This window comes from Dromiciops gliroides, chromosome 3, assembly GCF_019393635.1.
Source record: "Dromiciops gliroides isolate mDroGli1 chromosome 3, mDroGli1.pri, whole genome shotgun sequence".
NCBI lineage: Eukaryota > Metazoa > Chordata > Mammalia > Microbiotheria > Microbiotheriidae > Dromiciops > Dromiciops gliroides.
In genome coordinates this window covers 570,215,372-570,235,680 of record NC_057863.1, presented here as the reverse complement: position 1 = coordinate 570,235,680, position 20,309 = coordinate 570,215,372, and the positions used below count along the sequence as shown (strand labels likewise).

At 38.4% G+C, this 20,309-nt stretch overlaps 1 protein-coding gene and 1 non-coding gene across 2 annotated transcripts in view; both read left to right on the top strand.

Annotated features, from left to right (window-relative positions):
• KPNA3 (karyopherin subunit alpha 3) overlaps positions 1-6,773 on the top strand; it is a 102,284-nt gene extending 95,511 nt beyond the window's left edge. Inside the window, exons 13-17 of the mRNA XM_043994742.1 lie at positions 594-698; positions 891-962; positions 1,457-1,619; positions 5,464-5,558; positions 6,188-6,773. Of these exons, the coding sequence (XP_043850677.1) occupies positions 594-698; positions 891-962; positions 1,457-1,619; positions 5,464-5,558; positions 6,188-6,286 (534 nt within the window). The 3' untranslated portion in view covers positions 6,287-6,773. The remainder of the gene's footprint in view (positions 1-593; positions 699-890; positions 963-1,456; positions 1,620-5,463; positions 5,559-6,187) is intronic.
• An 11,585-nt stretch (positions 6,774-18,358) lies between these two features.
• On the top strand, positions 18,359-18,486 carry LOC122752425. The gene has a single exon (XR_006356168.1). It is a non-coding gene; the product is annotated as a U6atac minor spliceosomal RNA (small nuclear RNA).
• The last annotated feature ends 1,823 nt before the right edge of the window (positions 18,487-20,309 follow it).

Genomic DNA, 20,309 nt, shown 5'->3' with positions numbered 1-20,309 from the left:
CTCTGTTTAGTACTGACTGATAGACTCTACTTAACATTGAACAAGACTCTGTTAACTATTGATGTTGTCTGAGTGCCTTGGACTGATTCTGTTGGTCAGCTTGGCCTCTCACATCTATTTGCAGGTACACTTTACTGTTAGAAGGTGAACATGGAAGTTGTTACTCAGATCCCAAGCATTTGTCTTTCTTAGAATGTGTACTGAGTACTCTTAGACCCCAGATATTAGCCACATATATATTTTTAGTGGTAAAAATTAACTGACCGTTTATTTTAGAAATTTCTTTTGAGCTAAATATGATATGTCTAGAACAAATTCAAGTGTAATGCCACCATGAATGTTGTGTTTAGATTTCCTTTCAGTGGGCTTAGTTTCAATTTTTGTCTGTCTTCCTGACTTTTAAAATGTGATAATGCTTGTTTGTCAACAGGTTCCTAATATTGCTAGTGAAAGATTTTGTATAAGTTGTGTACTTTCTTTAGTCACTACCTCTAATGTGGTTTTGCTAATTTATTTTAATGTGTTTTATTTAAATTCAACATATGTTAAAAAAAATTAGAAATAAAAGTATTTTGTATTTTGTCCAATTATAGGAAGCAGTTTGGTTCCTTTCCAATATAACAGCAGGAAACCAGCAACAAGTACAAGCTGTAATAGATGCTGGATTAATCCCTATGATCATACACCAGCTGGCTAAGGTCAGTCATATTATGAATTAGAGTAATTTAAAGTATCTGACACAGGCTTTCTGGGAAGGAAATGTAGATAATGTAAAAACAAAAAATATTGATGAAAAATGTTAAATAAAATTTCTGATACAGCATAACTTAAGTTTCTTAGTAAACAATTAAGTTAGTACATTTTAAGTTGTTTTTTTTTTTCATTCTCAGGGTGACTTTGGAACCCAAAAAGAAGCTGCTTGGGCAATCAGCAACTTGACGATAAGTGGGCGAAAAGATCAGGTATCAAGTGACTGCATGAAATAGTTATTAAATTATTTTAAGTTGCTCATTAAGATAGACAAATACACTTTTTTCTATACTGTTTAAGAAATTGGGTTTTTTTATTCATTGGATAATTTCTTGAGCTCATTGGGAAAAAAGATTCTATATATATATACTTTTTTTTTTTTTTTGCAGGGCAATGGGGGTTAAGTGACTTGCCCAGGGTCACACAGCTAGTAAGTGTCAAGTGTCTGAGGCTGGATTTGAACTCAAGTACTCCTGAATCCAGGGCTGGTGCTTTATCCACTGTGCCACCTAGCCGCCCCCCTATATATATTTTAAAAGTAACAAATTGGGGGCAGCTAGGTGGCACAGTGGATAGAGGACCTGAGTTGAAATCTGACCTCAGACGCTTGACACTTAACTAGCTGTGTGACCCTGGGCAAGTCACTTAACCCCAATTGCCTCACCAAAAACAAATAAAAGTAACAAATTTTCCCTTTTCTTTTAAGGTTGAATATCTTGTACAACAGAATGTAATACCACCATTCTGTAACTTACTGTCAGTAAAAGACTCTCAGGTGGTTCAGGTGGTTCTAGATGGTCTGAAAAACATTCTGATAATGGCTGGTGATGAAGCTAGCACAGTAGCTGAAATAATAGAAGAATGTGGAGGTAAGACTTGGTTTATTTAAAGTCTGCTAATTTTGGGTGCTATTTTCTAAACTGATGGGGAAAGGGTAATGATGTTCACTTACTTAGGACCTATATTTTTCTCTGAAATAATTGTCTTAATAGTTCTTCATATACCTGTGAGTGGCCCCAAAGGTTATGTACTAAGCCATCTCCTTTTCTCCTTCTGTACAGAATCTCTTAACCTCATTAGCTCTCATGCACATGTTACCTCACTTTGGCTTTAGTCTTACATCATCAATTGTTTGTTGGATATTTCAGACTTATTTCTGGAAGGCATCACAGATTCAGCATGTCTAAAACTGAACATAAAATCTTTTCCCCTGAACCCTTTCCTCTTCTAAACTCTTCCCCCTTTTTTTTAGACAAGCATTTTGTTTGTTTATTTAGAATTTTTCCCCACCTTACATGTAAAAACAAACTGTAACATCGATTTTTAAAACTTTGTGTTCCAAATTCTCATCCTTCCTCCCTATTCCCCCCTTAAGAACTCGAGCAATTCAGTATGTCGTACATGTGCCGTTGTGCAAAACATCAAAGACAAAAAAACTTCAGAAAAAGGAACGAACAATAACAAAATATACTTCCATCTGTATTTAGGTACCATCAGTTCTTTCTTTCTAGTTGGATTGCATTTTTCATGTCCTTCAGATAAACTTCCCCATTTCTGACCAAAACACAACCATCCGTTTAGAACCATGGTATTTTCCTGTATGCATCACCCCTCTCTTACCCCACATACCAGTCATTTACCAAGTTTTGTCGTTTCTCTCTTCACATTTTCCCCCATCCGACCTCCTCTTTCTACCGGTACGACTCCCACACTAGTTCAGACTCTTATCACCTCTAGACTAGATAAATGCAACAACAGTTCCTACTTCTTTTCTCCCCCACTCCAGTAGGGGAGATCCCATACACACACTGATACTGACGTCATCTTCCTTCACTTCAGAGCTGATTTGTGACTCCCTTACTCCGTCTCTATTGGCTTTGTTTTGCTTTTAAGATAAAAGACAAACTCCTATTAAGCTTTTAAAGTCCTGCATCACGTGCTCCCAACCTGTCTTTTCAGGTCTCATTAAACATTACTTTCCCCAGTGTTCTGCAGTCCAGCCAAAGTGAACTTCTCTCTGATGCTTCCTCACACATAACACTTCACCTCCCCTTCTTTTCATTGACTGAATCACATGCCTGCAATACATTTACTCCTACCTCACAGGGTCCCTCTTCCTTTAAGATGCAGGTTAGATCTTTTGTAGGGAACCTTTCTTGGCACCCTCAAACCCCACCACCACCACCACCCTTGTCTCTCTCTGTCAGTCTCTCCTTCCCTCCCTCCCTCCCATCCTCTTTTTCCTCATCATCTTCCCCCTTTACGAAGTACATTCCTTCATTATCCAACCTCAAATGGGTCTTCAATGCAGTAGGGGTTGTTTTATTCCTTGGACTTCTATTCCTAGAACCCAGCACAGTGCCTAGCACAAAGTAAGTATTTAATAAAGACTTTGGTATTGGTTGCTTGATGTTTATTTAAGTGAGGAGCTTACATTCTCCTCTCTACAGAGGAATAAGACATTGAATTTAACTCTTATAGACATTTATTAAGTGCTTCTTGAGTGCTATGGGAGGTACAAAGTTTAGAAATTGCATTTTCCTTGTAATAGAGCTTACAGACTGGTAGACCAATAAGGATATCCACATGTAGCTGTATTATACAACATATCTTAGTCCATGAGGCCCAGAGAGGGAAACTGTTTTTTCCCTCTTTGTGTATCCACAGTGCCTGGCACATAGTATACACATAACAAATGTTTGTTGACTATCAAGGAGTAACCTGGGAAATTCAAGGTGATCTAAGAATTAGAGGAGGTGACATGTAAGACCAAGACTGGAAAGATGAAAAAGATAGTACAGAAGGATGGGCAGGAATATGAATTGTCATCTGCTGTGCTTGAGGCAGCAAGGAATATTGAGCTATCTGGTATGTGAAAGGGGGCTACCAGAAACAAGGCTTGGAAGGTAGGTTCTGAGGGGGCAGCTAGGTGGCACAGTGGATAAAGCACTGGTCCTAGATTCAGGAGGACCTGAGTTCAAATCCAGCCTCAGACACTTGACACTAGCTGAGTGACTCTGGGCAAGTCACTTAACCCCCATTGCCCTAGGCGGGGAAAAAAGGAAGGAAGGAAGGTAGGTTCTGACCTATCAGATTATAGAAAGGTGTTCAATGCCAGGTCAAAAGAGTTTGTACTTTATCTTAATGACAACTATTTAGCCACTGAAGCCTTTTGAGGAGAGGAATTATGTATTGGGAAGATGATTTTGCACTGGTGTGGTAAATGGATTGGAAAGGGAAGAGCAGTTAGAAAGTCTTACAGTTGTTCAAGCGAGAGACACTGTAGGCCTGAACTAGCGTGATAGTAGTGGAAAGGGGAGAGGATTTTTTCAGAGGTAGGATCATTTCGATATGACAACCAGTTGAATCTCAGGGCTGATTCCCCAAGCAGAGCACAGTGCCTGCTACATAACATGTACTTCATCAGTGTTTGTTGATTGAGAGAAGGGAAAGGGTCAGAATGACTCTGGGCTTTTAAACATAGAGTAGATGAAAGAAAGATGATGTCGGAGATGGGGGAATTAGAAAGAATATGGGCAGGCTTTGGAAAGGTGTTCACTCTTTGTCTTATTTGAAGTGGGGCAACATTGAATCTATCTTCTAAGGCCCTGGGGATGCCAGAGTCAGCACAGTGTGATGGGGAAATACCATGTATTTTGGGTTAGAGGACCTCCATATTCTGGCACTGTCCCTTACTATGCATGTGACCATGGCAGGTCCTTTAAACACTCTGTGCTCTCCATTTCATCTGCAAAATGAGAAATGGACTAGATGACTCCTGAAATCCTTTCCAAGTCTAAATCTTTGATTTCATGAAATTCATAGGGCAGTTAGAGAAATTGGCCTTGCCCATGGCCTTCATATTTGCTTTAATCTTTTTTATTCCGTTTTTTAAGATTTTATTGTTGCCTTTTGTTTTTACACTTAGTCATTTCTCCCTAACCATCTTCCCACTATCACATTCTTTCTCATAGCAAAAACAAAATATTTGAATGCAAGGCAACTGACTGACCAGCTCTCTATATTTGTAGTCCCTACCTCTTGAGAGAGAGCAGGAGGGAGATTGCTTTCCTTTTTATATATATATATATATATATATATATGACTATTATATATACACACACATAAATATATTTATATATATATTTATATATATTTATATTTATATATATATAAATATATATGTGTGTATATATATGTGTATATATATGTATATGTGTGTATATGTATATATATATATAATAGTCATATAGGCGTACTCTCGATTCTTTCTTAACTGCATCACTACTTTCCATGTTTCTCTGAATCCCTCATATTTGTATTTTTTTTGACAGAATAATATTTCATTACGTTCATATACCACAATTTGTTTAGCTGTTCCTCAGTCAGTGGTTAGCCATAACACCTTTCTGTTATTGACCCCATTATGGTATGTCTGGTAGTAGCATCTATGACTCAAGGGATTATTTTTCATTATTCTAATTTCATTTACATAATAAATGAACCAATCATAATTCTATCTACATTGTATTAGTATGCCAGTTTTCTCTTTCTCAACAGTGTTGACTGTTACTTGGGGGGAGGGAAGGTAATTTTATCACCATTACCAATGTGATAGGTATAAGGCAAAACCTCAGCTGTTTTAATTGAGATTTCTTTTATTTAAAATTTGGAGCAATCTTTTATGTGATGTTACTGATTTCACTTTAATAGGTTTGGAGAAAATTGAAGCATTACAACAACATGAAAATGAGGATATTTATAAATTAGCATTTGAGATCATAGATCAGTATTTCTCTGGTGATGATGTAAGTATAACAGTGATGTATAAATGCAGATTGGAGCTTACCTTGTGAATTTCCTAGAACCTTTGATTTAATATATTTATGATTTCTTTCCTATAATAACAAAGATGTTTTTCTTGTTAGACAACCTGAATCAAAATTTTTTTCCATTAGGCGAATTCTGCATTATTTTTCCCTCCCTAAAATCATCTTCTGATACTTCATTATAAAAAGTTGTTTGTAATGATATTTCTTGTTGCTTTAGAATCATTTAATTAGAAATAAATGGCAAGTGCACTTTTATCAATGACAAATGAAATCCATTATTAGAGCTTAAAAAGGAGTTCATTTTTAAATGCCATTTAATTCTCCTAACAAATACTCAGTTTGAGCATTTCAGCTACTGTGATTAAGTTATACCAAATTACTACTAATTTGGATACAGGATAATTTCCTAGGAAATTGTTTTCAGATTATCTATATTTTTCCTAATGAAATGATTACTGAGTCACTTAAACTATTTTTGTGCAATAAAATGAAGCTTTTAAGCCAACTTCTCACACTGCATGAAAGTATTAATACATGTGTAAAGAACAAGAATCTAGCGTCAACCACATTTTAACATTAAATGGATTTGTTTGTGCTCTTTATAGATTGATGAAGATCCTAGCCTCATTCCTGAAGCAACACAAGGAGGTACTTACAATTTCGACCCAACGGCCAACCTTCAGACAAAAGAATTTAATTTTTAAATTCCCTAGAGGGCAGCTTCTCTCCCCAATCAACCTGAAGCACCACCAGATGGCTACCAAATGACAAAAACAAACAACATCAAAAGGCTCCCAAACACACACGCCTCCTTCGTTTTGATGCTTTTAAAGCAAGCCGTGTATCGGTCACTTTGCAGTTGCCAAAAGTCACTCTCACATGGACTATAAATGCATATGCATGATTTCCTAAACTGTTTTAGAGTTTTCAACAGCCCCAAGTCTCCTATTTTCTCCTTCTTTTTCCTGGTGCCACGTGCTGACAGCGCAGCCTGCAGATTTGTTAGAGAGATTTCATAGCAGTGGCACGTCGGCTTTTCACAGAGCATTTCTTTGGAAAATGGTGCACTGTGGATCAAGACACTTGGGTATGATGCGTGCATACATTCTGGAAGACTTTACAGGGGCACAGTCCAACCTGGGCCTCCATCACTGTCCTCCACAAACATATTTTCATATACTTTATGTGGAAGAATAGATTTTAAAATGCGAGCCAAATGATTTTCATTGGTGAAACTGAAAAAAAAAAGTAACTTTAAAAAATGAAACAAAAAAGAAAACTTGGTTATTGATTAAACAATTAAGTTAAAAAAACAAACTGTACTTCATCTATCAGTAATTGATGTGTTCATTACCTGCCTCAGAAGCCAGGGTTGGAGAAAGAGCTCTAGATTTGGACCGGTGACGCTTTTGCCATTATCCCTAACTGAGAACAGCGAGCCCTGTTTGGCCACTCACTTCAGCCTGTGTGTTCCTGCTGTTTTGAAGTAATCAAATGCTGTGCATGGTATTTTACCTGAGCTGCAACCTGTCCTGGACTTGGACTTCTGTTTAAGCTGAAAGCAAGATCCCCGTCTGGGGGGGGAAGAGAAGTCTGAAATGAAAGGCTCCTTGATCATAAGAGTCTTGCTTTCACCTTGCAGTTGTCAGTATGTTTTGTTTTAAATTAATAATTGAATCTGATTGATTTATATTGGGTTTAAACTGTGGAGCTTTCATGTTTACTGTAATTTAGTCTTAAACTATTTTTTACTTAGTGACCAGTGCTTTTGATAATGTGGTTGGCAACAAACCAGCAACTGTTTAGAAGAAGTGTCATAAAAAGCTTCGTTTTTTTTTGAGTATCAGAAAAACTTAATTCTGAACTTACTCTAAAACCATATTCCCTTGTTTAAAAAGATACCGACAAGTATGTGTAAGGCTGTATAGAAGAAGCTGCCATTATTCAGCATAAATCTGATTTGCAGTGATCTTTAAATAGTTCTGCATAATCTGGTGGTATTATGTGAAGTCATTGCTTTTGGTAAAATTGTCCGACCCAGTTATTTACAAAAGGACATGGTATCACTGGAGTGGGAATGAACAATTTGAAACTCTGTAAGTTATCACAAAAATGGATTTGTTGCCATTGTTTACCGGGTGTGATTTCCCAATGCATTGATGTGAAGGGATAGAAAAATCTAAACTAATTTAGTGATCCGATGTGGGGTGTATTTACTGTGATGAAGACAAGGACAGATGCCATCAGAGCTTTGTGGATCAGCTGGTTTTTTTTCACTGATGAACAACACATAGCAGGTGTGCATTCATTAAAAGTATATATCTGCCAAGGTGGAGCCACTTTAAAGAGTGAGTTTTGTCTTGTATCTTTAATGGATACAAGCGTATGTTTAAACTGCAAGATTTTTACTTGCTAGAGAATCTGTTTTAATATAGTGGTTTGGCCTCTGATTATTTATAGGTTTTATAAATTTTAGAATCAATTTCTCTTTAAGGTGGCTCAGATTTTTCAACTCTTGTGCACATAAAATTGAGTTGAAGTTCATTGTGCCTTTTTTTTCTTTCCCCAAAAGTTGAGTTTTTAAAAGCTTCATATGGTAACTGCATCCTATTCACACAAAGTCTAAAATCTTAAAACTGCGTGGTGTTCACTAAAAGTAGGAATAACAAAGTCAAAGCAATTTAAGGTCACAAACTGGTGAAATTGAAAAGTCCAAATCCACCAAATACTATGGTGAATTAAACTCCTTTCCCCCTTCCAACTTGATTTCTGATTACCCTGCCACATATACTGACAGTTACCCTGTTGATTTTGCACACATTGATATTACAGTGAGATTAAAATGAACATTTTTCCCACTACTGTGAAGATTCCAGTTTTTTCTTGCACTGAAAGTGCAGACAACATCCAAGTGAACATTATAGAGTCAGGTAAAGCAGATAGATCTATGCAGTTACTTGATTCTCTTTGTTGTGACCTTATCAGTTTTGAATTGAAATTGCACCATTTCATAGTTAAAGGAAACAGAATATATTGCTGCACTTTTAAGTTTTCAGAACAGTGTTTTAAAATTGCATTGTTTTTATTATTTTTTTTAAACTATCAGTTAAAATAGACTAAAACGTTCTTTCAAAAGAGGCATCTAAATGTGTTCCTAATTTTGTATATGGGCTTAGGTTTTGTAACCAATAAAAAGCTGCTATCAAATACTACAAAACATGCACAACTTATTTTGAAATTCTTAGGTTTCTCAAATAATTTTATTTTTCTTTTTGTCTGACCAAATTGTAAAAGATAGAATTCTTTTTAAATGTCCAAAAGGCCAGAGCAGTGATTCCCAAATATTTTGGACCTCAAATACTCTTTCATTGTTTAATTTTATGATATTTTCCATCCTCTTCCCTTGAAGAAAAGGGTTTCAAAAAAAGAGAATTTTAGAACACCATAACATATGCTAAGGCAACGAGTAGTCTCAGGTACTATTTGAGGATGGAGTTTTATAACTATTGAATGAGCTTTCATTAGAGAAGATAGTGAAGTAATGACTTTCATAAAACCTATAATAGTATCAAAATGCAGGGCTCTTTTTATAGATTATGCCAAGTCCTTAAAAACATGTCATCATCAAAGATAGTAACTGCAATAAGACTGAGCCATTTTTGGCAGCAGTAACTCCAATAACATGAAAGAGCAAATTCGTTTGGACAATAAGAAGAAACCAGATTTGAATTTGATTTGAAATTGCATCCAAATATGAGAAAATTTTGACTCCTAAATAATCCTGCCACATCTTCTCTAGATGTGTCTTCTGTTCCAATATGTAAAAATTTGTTTTCTGTTTTAATAGCACAAAAAAATTTATAGCTGTTGTCTCAGTATTATTTATTGGTTTAATATGTTAAGCTTCAAAGGCTTATTAAACAGCACTAAGACTTTTGGGACACTGTATTGAGGGGGGTGATGGAATTTTTTTTAAGGGGAAAAGTATTTTTTTTTAATAATAATTAATTTTATTGGTCACATACCCTTTCCTACAGGTTCTTCCCCCCAAAAAAACTGATAAAAACTTACCCCTGCTATAAGAACACCTCAATTGGAGCAAAACAAAACAAAACAGAAACACCATTCTAACCTAACCACACTGGTACTACATATCAATCACAGTCTTATTCTTCAAATTAACACAAGATAAAAACTGAATATTGCCAAATTCTCTTCAACTGTGATCAATGCCCAGCAGGTGGGTAGCCATAATATTATGAAACAATATTGAAAACTACTTTGAAACATCTGTAACGATTAGGGCAGCTAGGTGGCAGAGTGGATAGACTGCCAGACCTGAAGTCAGGAAGACTCATCTGCCCTAGTTCACATCTATCTCAAATACTTACTAGCTGTGTGACCTAGGCAGTCGCTTTACCCTGTTTGTCTCAGTTTCCTCATCTGTAAAATGAGCTGGAGAAGGAAATTGCAAACCACTCTAGTATCTTTGCCAAGAAAGCCCCAAATTGGGGCAGCTAGGTGGCGAAGTGGATAGAGCACCGGCCCTGGAGTCAGAAGTACCTGAGTTAAAATCCAGCTTCAGACACTTAACATTTACCAGCTGTATGACCCTGGGCAAGTCACTTAACCCCAATTGCCTCACTAAAAAAAAGAAAAGAAAACCCCAAATGGGGTCACAAAGAGTTAGATACAACTGAAATGACCAAACAACAACAAAAGTTGACAATTAAGACTTGGGGGGGGGGGGCAATGGGGGTTAAGTGACTTGCCCAGGATCACACAGCTGGTAAGTGTCAATCAAGTGTCTGAGGTCGGATTTGAACTCAGGTACTCCTGAATCCAGGGCCAGTGCTCTATCCACTGCATCACCTAGCTGCCCCTGATTAAGACTTCTTAATGCACATCCTTCAAAATGCTTCATGCTCAATAAAGGTTGATGAATGTAAGGTACTTATAAACCTGTACTATAGATTATACACTTATAACCTTGTTTCTTATTAGGAAAGGACTGGCTTTTTATAACTCCAATGAGAGACCCAGTCTGAAAGCCTAATTGTGACTTCTCTCCTAGGACCAAACATCAGCTGACTCCTAAAATTTCTCCATTTGGCACAAGTGCTTAAGATGCCAAATTATGAATTTTATAGATTTGTATTTTGCATTGAAAAATTGTAATCAACAAGCATTTTTAAACAAGCCAGGTGCTGTTCTCAGCCCTGGGGAAAAGAGGGAGGGACAGTCAAAAATGCAGAGGCATCAAGAGGGGAAATGGAGTGTCATGTTTGAGGAACCTTAAGTAGGAGAGTAAAGTATGAGAATACTAGGAAGTGGGAATGGGTATAAAGTTGGGACTTGATCTATGATTCTGGAGCAAAGAGGGAGCCACCAGAATTTATTTAGTAGGGAGGGTTTGGTTTATATGGTCAGAATATGCTTTAGGAAAATCACTTTGGATCTGAGGGGTGAGACTTGAGGCAACAAGACAAATCAGACAGCTATTGCTATGTGAGAGGTGATAAGAGCCGGTAGTGGGGGCTGTGTGTATGAAGAGAAAGGGACAGGAGAGATTCCATAAAGATAGGAAAGACAGAATTTGACAGTGTGTGGGGTGAGTGAGAAGTTGAGGATGATGGTGCCTCTGATAGTAATAGGGGAGTTCATAGAAAGGGAGGGCTGGAGGTGATGTCATCTGTTTGAGATGGGTTGACTACTAGATGCCAATAGAACAACCCATTCAGGCTATTCAGGAGACAATTGGTGATGTGAGACTAAGCCTCAGTAGCAAGAACAGACCTGGATATGTAGATCTTGGAACCTTTTGCATGGAAATAATGAAAACTATGGAAGCTGAAATCAGAGAAAGCAAAGCGGGATCAGGACAGGCTTGGGAAACATAAAGATCCAGCAAAGGAGACAGCAGCCAAACAGGTAAGAGTACCAAGAGAGCAATGTCACAAAAGCTGAGAGGAGAGGGGTGATCCATAATGTCACATGCTACAGAGAAGTCAGAAAGGATAAGGATTCTGAAAAGGCTATTCATAAGGTTTCACAATTAAGAGATCATTAGTCGGGGCAGCTAGGTGTCTCAGTGGATAGAGTACCAGACCTGGATTCAGGAGGACCTGAGTTCAAATCCTACCTCAGACACTTGGCACCTACTAGCTGTGTGACCCTGGGCAAGCCACTTAACCCTCATTGCCCCTCAAAAACAAATTTAAAAAATAAAGGATTCTGGAAGAGATCATTAGTAACTTTGGAGAGAGGAGTTTCAGTTGAATGAAGTCAAAGCCAATTTTGGGGGGTTGAGAAGACTTAAGTGGTGAAATGGAGAGAACACTGGGCTTGTAATCAGACTCGTCTTCATGAGTTCAAATCCAGCCTCAAGACAATTTAATTAATTAATTAAGACGTACTTAAAGTTACTTAATAACCTGTTTAATCCCATCTCAGTTCCTTGTCTGTAAACTGAGTTGGAGAAGGAAATGGCAAACCACTTCAGTATCCTTGACAAGAGAACTGCCGATGGGGTCATGAGTCACACATGACTGAAACAATTCAACTTAGTTTGATGACTTTTTCAAGGGATTTAACTAAGACAGGGAGAAGAGAGAATACAGAATGACTGGCAAAGATAATAGAATCAATGAGGGTTTTGTTGGGGGAGAGGGGTTGTTTTTAACATTCCTGTGATAAGAGGCACTCCAACCAATCACCAGTATTCCAGCAAATTGTTTAAAAATGGACTTTGATCTGTCTTTAATGGTGTTGTTTTTTTCCTGTATACTATTAGTTCCCTTATCACAGCCATATTGTAACAGCTATTCAGGCAGCTTTTTTTCAAAGATGACTGAGGGTTAAGTGACTTGCCAGTAAGTGTCAAGTGTCTGAAGCCGGATTTGAACTCAGGTCCTCCTTAATCCGCTTTATCCACTGTGCCACCTAGCTGCCCCCAACTTTTTAAAAATAATTTAAACTCAAATTTGAATGTGCCTATAAGACAATGACAGTTTGATGCCATATATTATGGATTAGGCATGTCTACTTTTTTTTTTTTAAGTCCAACAGTGATAGTTAATTCTGTTGCTAGAGCTTCCCTTTATATTAATTATGATGCTATTTGAAGCAAGGACAAAAGGGGGGTAGTACTGTTAACCTGTAGTTGAGTATTTCAGCCTGGTTAGTGGCTTTCCAAAAATTTATTCCATGCCTCGTTTCTATTTTTCTCCTTTTTTTTTTCTCTCCTGTTCAAGTCTCTTCCTATCTTGTGGTTCTCATGATATCTGTAATTATGATAGTTTGCTTTTAAAAAACTTCTCTTCCTTTTCACCTTCTTTTTGATCTCCTTTGCCTATAGTAAAGGAGTATGGCATAACAGGTGAAACACTGAACTTTGATATTCAATTCATTTTTCAACAAACATTCCTTAAGTAACTACTATGTGCTAGGCATTGTGCTAGGTTCTAGGTGTACACAAACAAGACTTTTTTTGGGGGGGGGGCAATGGGGGTTAAGTGACTTGCCCAGGGTCTCATGGCTAGTAAGTGTCACATGTCTGAGGCCGGATCTGTACTCAGGTCCTCCTGAATCCGGAGCCGGTACTTTACCCACCTAGCTGCCCCAAACAAGACATTTTTAAACCCTCACAGAGTTCACACTCCACTGAAGGGAGGGGAGGGGAGGGGAATAAAGTGTACAGTAAGTACAAAATAATTTCCTAGGTGAGGAGGAAGCACTAACACCTGGAGCAACCGTGAAAGGCTTGGAGGAGGTAGTACCTGAATCTTTAATTTTTCCATTTTCTACATTAGCCCATGTAGCCTAGTAAAAGTTGCTGACAAATGCTGATGAGATAATGCCCACATTAGATTGTCCTTACTATGTAAGATACAGCAGGGCATCACTGCGATTTAGCCTGGATCTGTGACATTTTGAAATGTTTATAGTAGACTTTGGGGGCAGGGCAGGGCATCGAGGGTTAAGTGACTTGCCCAGGGTCTCACGGCTAGTAAGTGTCACATGTCTGAGGCCGGATCTGTACTCAGGTCCTCCTGAATCCAGGGCCAGTGCTTTACCCACTTTATCCCCTATAGTAGACTTTTACAAATAGTACAGAAATGCCAGGTCTTTGGCCTTCTGAGCCTATAATTCTTTTAAGATACCAGTCCCTTATTGATATAATTAATAACCTCCCTGGAATAGGTTATTAATTCTTTTCATATTAATTTGTCCAGAGTTCCTAAGGCTCCGGTTACTCCTATTGGCTTTAAAGAAATCATGCATGCATTCCTCCAACCTTTTCACCAAGAAGAAATTCAACAGCATTTTATGTTCCCACATAAAGGGGCCCCATATTGGCAACCAACTTTTTATTAGAGATGGATGACTTGGCAACAAGAGCACTCTTGTCTGCCCACCCTTTGCCCTTTTATGGCTTGAGAAACAGCTAGCCATTTATGGTGCTGTCAGGCCAGCCAACCGTATCCCCTTACAGAAATGAAAAAAAACCTCAAATAGCTTTTTAAGTTTCTTGACTAACATGGAAAACCAGAATTTTAAAAGCAGAAGGAATAATCTGGTCTAACCTTTCCCGACGCTGCAGCCCCTTCAACATGTATTAACAATAGGTTACCAACCTCTGCTGGAACTTTTTCAGGGAATAGTAAACTAGTTCTCAAGGAACTCTCTTCCATTGTTGGACAAGTCAACTGTTAGACAATAACAGTAATTAGCACTTAAATAGCATTGTAAGGTTACTTACATACATATCACTTCATGGTTTGCAAAGTGTTTTTCAAATATCTCAATTTATCTTTGCCACAAGCCTAGAAGGTTGGTGCTGTTACTATTCCCATTTTTTTTTGAATGAGAAAATATGGCAGGGGTGAAGTGTCTGGGACTAGACTTGAACTCTGGTCCCTCTGATTAGTTCTAATGCTCTATCCATTGTCACCTAGCTTCTCCAAATTTGTTCCTGATATTGTGTCAAAATCTTCCTACTAATTCTAGCCTTTTGAGCAGCCAAAGAACTCGCCCCCCTCTTCCACCTGCTACCCTTAACATACTCTCCCTTAGCCTTCACAACTTGCCACCCTGCCTGCATATAGGAAGTGCTTAAATGTTTATTGATCGGATAAGTGAAAGCACAACTGAACACATTTGAAAACAGTTGTTAGGCTGCCCTTTAGGCATCTTTCCTTCAGACTAGGTAGCCACGATTCTTCCAACTGTTCTTCATTCAACATTTTATCTAGATATCTTTCTATTATGGTTGTCCTCACTGAGACACAATCCAGTTTCTCGGGGTTCCTCCAGATGTGGTCTGATCAATGTAAAGTGATACTGTTCCATCCAGTGACTTGGACACTAAACTTGTAAACTAATATGGTTACTGGGGTTTTTTTTAGGATACACATCACAATATTGGTTCATATAAAGTTTGGGGCTAAATAAAATACCCAGGTCTTCTTTTTATGTTAAGTGCTGTCAAGCTAGATTCTCCTACTCTAAACAATACTTTTGCAATTAATTTTTTAAATCTAGATTTATACTCACCGGGCTTGGAGCTTGACTCCTTCCTCCCGTTCTTTCATGTCCATCTCAAATAGAAACAGGGACCACTAAACTGTACTGCACTTGGGAGTGCTGCAGGCAGCATTCAAGCCACATTTTTTACTCCCCTGCTCAGTCCATTTTATAAGTGAAGAAGCCGGTTAAGTCACTTGTCCAGCGTGCTACAGGTAATAGGCAGCAGAGCTGAGATTCAAAGCTGGATCCATGATTCCTAATTCAGGTCCCCTTCTTCTACATTGTCCTGCCCCTGACTTATATTTAACTGTGTTAAGACCAAAACCAACAAGGCAAGATTCTATGACCTGTGGTATTGGTTTTCCGTCCCAGCTTTGATAAGAGTGCTTTCTGTGTCTTCACCTATGTCATTAATGATCATGTCATGGTCAGAGGCAGAGTCATTGATACTCTTTGGATATGGTTACTTACTCTGCTCCACATTCATTCAACAGTACTACCATTTAAATTCAGTACTTTGTGAGGATAAGATGAGGTAATATTTGTGGAAGCTTCTGGAAACTTACTATATAAATGCTAGCCATCCTTTATGCACAAGAATATCAAGTTTTACAGACGATGACATACGTTATGTCTGTGGTAGTCCCACCAACCTCACACTTCTTTGATACTTTAATGAATCTGTGATTTTATCTATGAAAGCACTCGCTTCAGTTGGCAAATTCTGACCAATCCAATTCTTATCGTGTGTAATTATTGTCTGCATTTCCTATAAATCCTCCATAGGGTTCCACCCACATAACAATGCCTTCCTCCAAATCTCAACATTACGTAGATACCAATACATGCTGTCCATCCACTAACCTTGCTCTTGCTACATGACTGACCCACCTCATTTGAGATGATAATCCTTAGTCACCTTTTGCCCAGAACCGAATTGGCCTCCCTGCCTTGTTTCTTCCCTTTCATTTTCTAATCCTCCACACAGCTGTTAAAAATGGGACATCCATTAGGGACAGCTAGGTGGCACAGTGGATAGAGCACCAGCCCTGGATTCAGGAGGACCTGAGTTCAAATCGGCCTCAGACACAACACTTACTAGCTGTGTGACCCTGGGCAAGTCACTTAACCCCAATTGCCTCACCCAAAAAAAAAAAAAAGGGACATCCACATGGAGATGTCTAGCAGGAACGTGCAGGTAAAGGACTGGAGCTGGAGAAAAATATGGGTTGGAGTCATCTTAGTTGAACCCACAAAAGCTGATGAGATCATCAAAAAAGAAGGGGAGGAATCCAAGACAGCTTTCTGGGGAATATCCACTTAGATGCACATAGAGTTGACAGTTGAGGAATAGGAGGTAAGAAGTAGAAGCAATGAGTGCAGATTTATTTTCCTTATAACTTGTTAGTAGTAGAAGAGATGTAAGATGATAGGTTGAATAAATAGTAGATTCAAATGATGGTTTTTAAAGAATAGGTAAAGCTGGGTATGTTTGGGAGCAATAGGAAAAGAGTCAGTGGATAGGGGAAAATGTAGAGAAGAGATGGGAGAGAATGGGATCAAGGACATGAAAAGTTAGCTAGCCTTGGCAAGGATAAGAGCCATCTCTTCCTCTGAGACTAGCATAGAAAGAAAGAAAAAAATGGGAATGATATAGAAAAGATTTGGGGTGTTAAAGTGGGAGCTCAAACAGATGGCTTCGGTTTTTCAAATGAATATGAGGTGAGGTGTTCTGATGAAAGGGAAGGGTAAAAGGAAAGTATTGATTGCTGGAGGAGAAAACGAGCACCACGGAGAATTCAGAAAAACACTCAACCAGGGAAAAGTAAAAGGATTGTCTTACATCAGTGGATCTACTTAGTATGGTTGTATGACTTCCTTACATGGTGGAGATGATCCAGTGCTGAAGTTTGGAAAGGGATGGAGTGTTAAGACAGGGCAGTAAGGGATTAAAAGGTAAGAAAACAGCATAAAATTGAACTGGTTAACTATCAAGTCAAGATTGTGAAGGAAGGCAAATGAGGATTCAAATGAACAAAGCAGCTGTGGGGTGAGGATGGATAAAGAGTTTTGGAGGGATGTGAAACTCAGAGGGAGAGACAAATAGGAAGTGGTGTGTAGAGATTTCAGATCTAGACCATGAAGGTTGAATGCTAGGGGACTCATGATGAGAACAAGGGTATGACCATCCCTATTTGTTGTTGAGGTAGAATGAAAGTGTGGCTAATGGAAATTACTTTACTGGCAAGTAAAGGTTTTTGAGGAAAGATCAAGATGTATATTGAAGTCTTCAAGTACAATGAATGATAAATGTTGGAGCAAAGAGAAAGCCTAAGAGTTAGATACAGAACACAAGAAAAGGAAGGTGATTGACCTAGTGGCCCATGGATAACTTCTGCCAAGATCTGGGTGGACTGATATACAAGGTGTTACAATAGTCTTGTTTAAGGGACGGCTAGGTGGTGCAGTGGATAGAGCACCGGCCCTGGATTCAGGAGGACCTGAGTTCAAATCCGACCTCAGACACTTAACACTTACTAAGCTGTGTGACCCTGGGCAAGTCACTTAACCCCAATTGCCCCTTGAAAAACAAAAACCAAAACAACAACAACAAAAAAAAACAATAGTCTTGTTTAGTTTTAAACTTTGGCGACTTCAAAGTATAAACATTTTAAAATATTGACCTTATTAATGTTCAATATTTACCACTATGTTATGCTCTACAGTAACTAATTTCAAACTTTATAAAGCTTTCATAAGTTGCTGCTCAGTGGCTAAAAGGATGGCATTGGTCATCCTAGTCTTAAAATCATTTAAAGTGGGGGCAACTAGGTGACGCAGTGGATAGAGCACCTGCCCTGGACTCAAGAGTACCTGAGTTCAAATCTGGCCTCAGACACTTAACATTTACTAGCTGTGTGACCCTGGGCAAGTCACTTAACCCCAACTGCCTCACTAAAAATAAATAAATAAATGAAATAATTTAAAGTATGAAGTTTTGATGTATACACAACAGTTTTGACATGAGCCCATGAGAAAAAGTCTAATGGAGATAAAGGGATTGAGGACCTCCTTTGTATCCACTAGTCTAAGAAAGTGTCATTCAGAAACTGTTGCATATGCAGTGTTGCCTATAACAGATTGCTCAATCTTATTAAAATTAAAATTTTGTTATTCAAAATTCACAAAACTAAAGGAGTATAAAAATTAATTAAATTTTCAAATGATTTTGTTTCATAAATTTATAGGTGTTGTATGAAAGGAGAGAAGGTTAGCACCCCCCTTGACATGGATGAAAGAGGTCCTAGTGGCCTTTACAACACCTATACAGTTAAAGCATTGCCACCTACTCTGTGGCATAAGTTTATAGAAGTATAATACTTCTGATGTTGTTAAAGCTTAAAACTGCACTAAGGCTTTTGGGATACCCTACATGTGGATGGAGTGAGCATCAAAAGAGGAGAAAATGTTGAATGATGGTCTTAGAATGGTATTATAGAAGAGGCAATTAGAAGTAAGGAACATGCCTACTCCCACCTTTTCCATTGTGTTAGATCTGTGAGCCAGGCTATAAAAGCCATTAGGAAACTGTTGTTAACAATTTAGGTCTGGGGTCAGCAAACAAGGAACAAGAGCTAGATCTGACCACAGTAAAACTTTATTTTTAAATATAAAAGCCATTCTTAGCTCTCCAGATTTGGCCCAAGGATCTGGCATAAGTGGGTGGTGATGAATGCCTGTGCTAGGACAATGCCAGTAAGGATAGAAATGCCCGGGTGGATTTAAAAGATGTTGCAGAGGTATAATTAAGTTGTTTGGTTGTTTCAGTCATGTTCAACTCTTCATAACCCCATTGGGGGTTTTGGGTTTTGTTGGAGTTTTGTTGGAGTTTTTTTCAAGATATACCAAAGTAATTTACCATTTCCTTGTCCAGCTGATTTTACAGTTGAGGAAACAAGCAAACAGAGTTAAGTGACTTGCCCAGGGTCACACAACTATTCAGTGTCTGAGGCCATATTTGAGCTCAGGAAGATCAGTCTTCCCTAACTTCAAGCCCAGCACTCTATCCACTATACCACCTAGTTGACCAAGAAGACTGGGTAATTGGCTAAGAGAGATTTGATAGGGGAAAGAGTCAGCAATGACTCTGGTAACTATAATGTGTGAGATTGAGTTGTAGTGCCACCAACAGAAAGTGTAAAGAAGTTGGATAGCTTGGGGAGAAATATATACTAAGCTCAGTTGGTGTACCATCCTAGGGCAGAGGAGAAGTGTCAAACTCAGTCCCAATGGATGCTTGCAAAACTCCCAAGTAGCAAACCAGATTAAAATGTCATTGGGAGAGGGCAGTTAGGTGGCTCAGCGGATAAAGCACCAGCCCTGGATTCAGGAGGACCTGAGTTCAAATCCGGCCTCAGACGCTTGACACTTACTAGCTGTGTGACCATGGGCAAGTCACTTAACTCTCATTGCCCAGCCCCCTCCCCCTAAAATAGTCATCGGGAAATGTCCAACAAAATAAATAAAAATACAATAGACAATGTTAATTTGTGATTTTCTAAAAAAAGAATGCAATTCTAATCTATTTCTATTTGAGTTTGACAGCACTGTTCTGGGGTAACATCATTTAGAGACCAAGAGAAATTAAAAACCTACCAAGACCATCTAGCCAGTTAACAACAGAACTAGAATTAGAACCCGGTACGCAGAACCACTGGCCTAGAGATCACAGTATCAATTTAGAAATAGACAAGGACCTTAAGGTCATCAAGACCACCCTCCTCATTTTACAGATGAAAACACTGAGGCCCATGATGGGTACCTTGCCCAGGCTCACATAGCTAAGGCAGGATTGGAACCCAAGTCTTCCTGACTCTAGGACTAGTACTCCAGCCAATAAATCATGCTAACTCTAGATATTTCCACTATACAATGAAAGGTGAGTGCTTGAGTTACTGGTTCCTTTAAAGCTGGTAAGTTGATTTTTTCACCATAAATTATGTGGACGTAAATAGGTCTCACCTCCTATTAGAATTTAAGCTCTTTGAGAGCAAGGACCATCTTTCTCCTTTAGGTTTCTCTGTGCTTGGCTCATTGCTGCCAGTGCTGAATGTTTTTTATTCCATCCTTCACACTAGGAGTAAGCCCCAAAGCTGGGATTCAAACCCAGGTTTTGACTCCAAATCTCACATTCTTTTC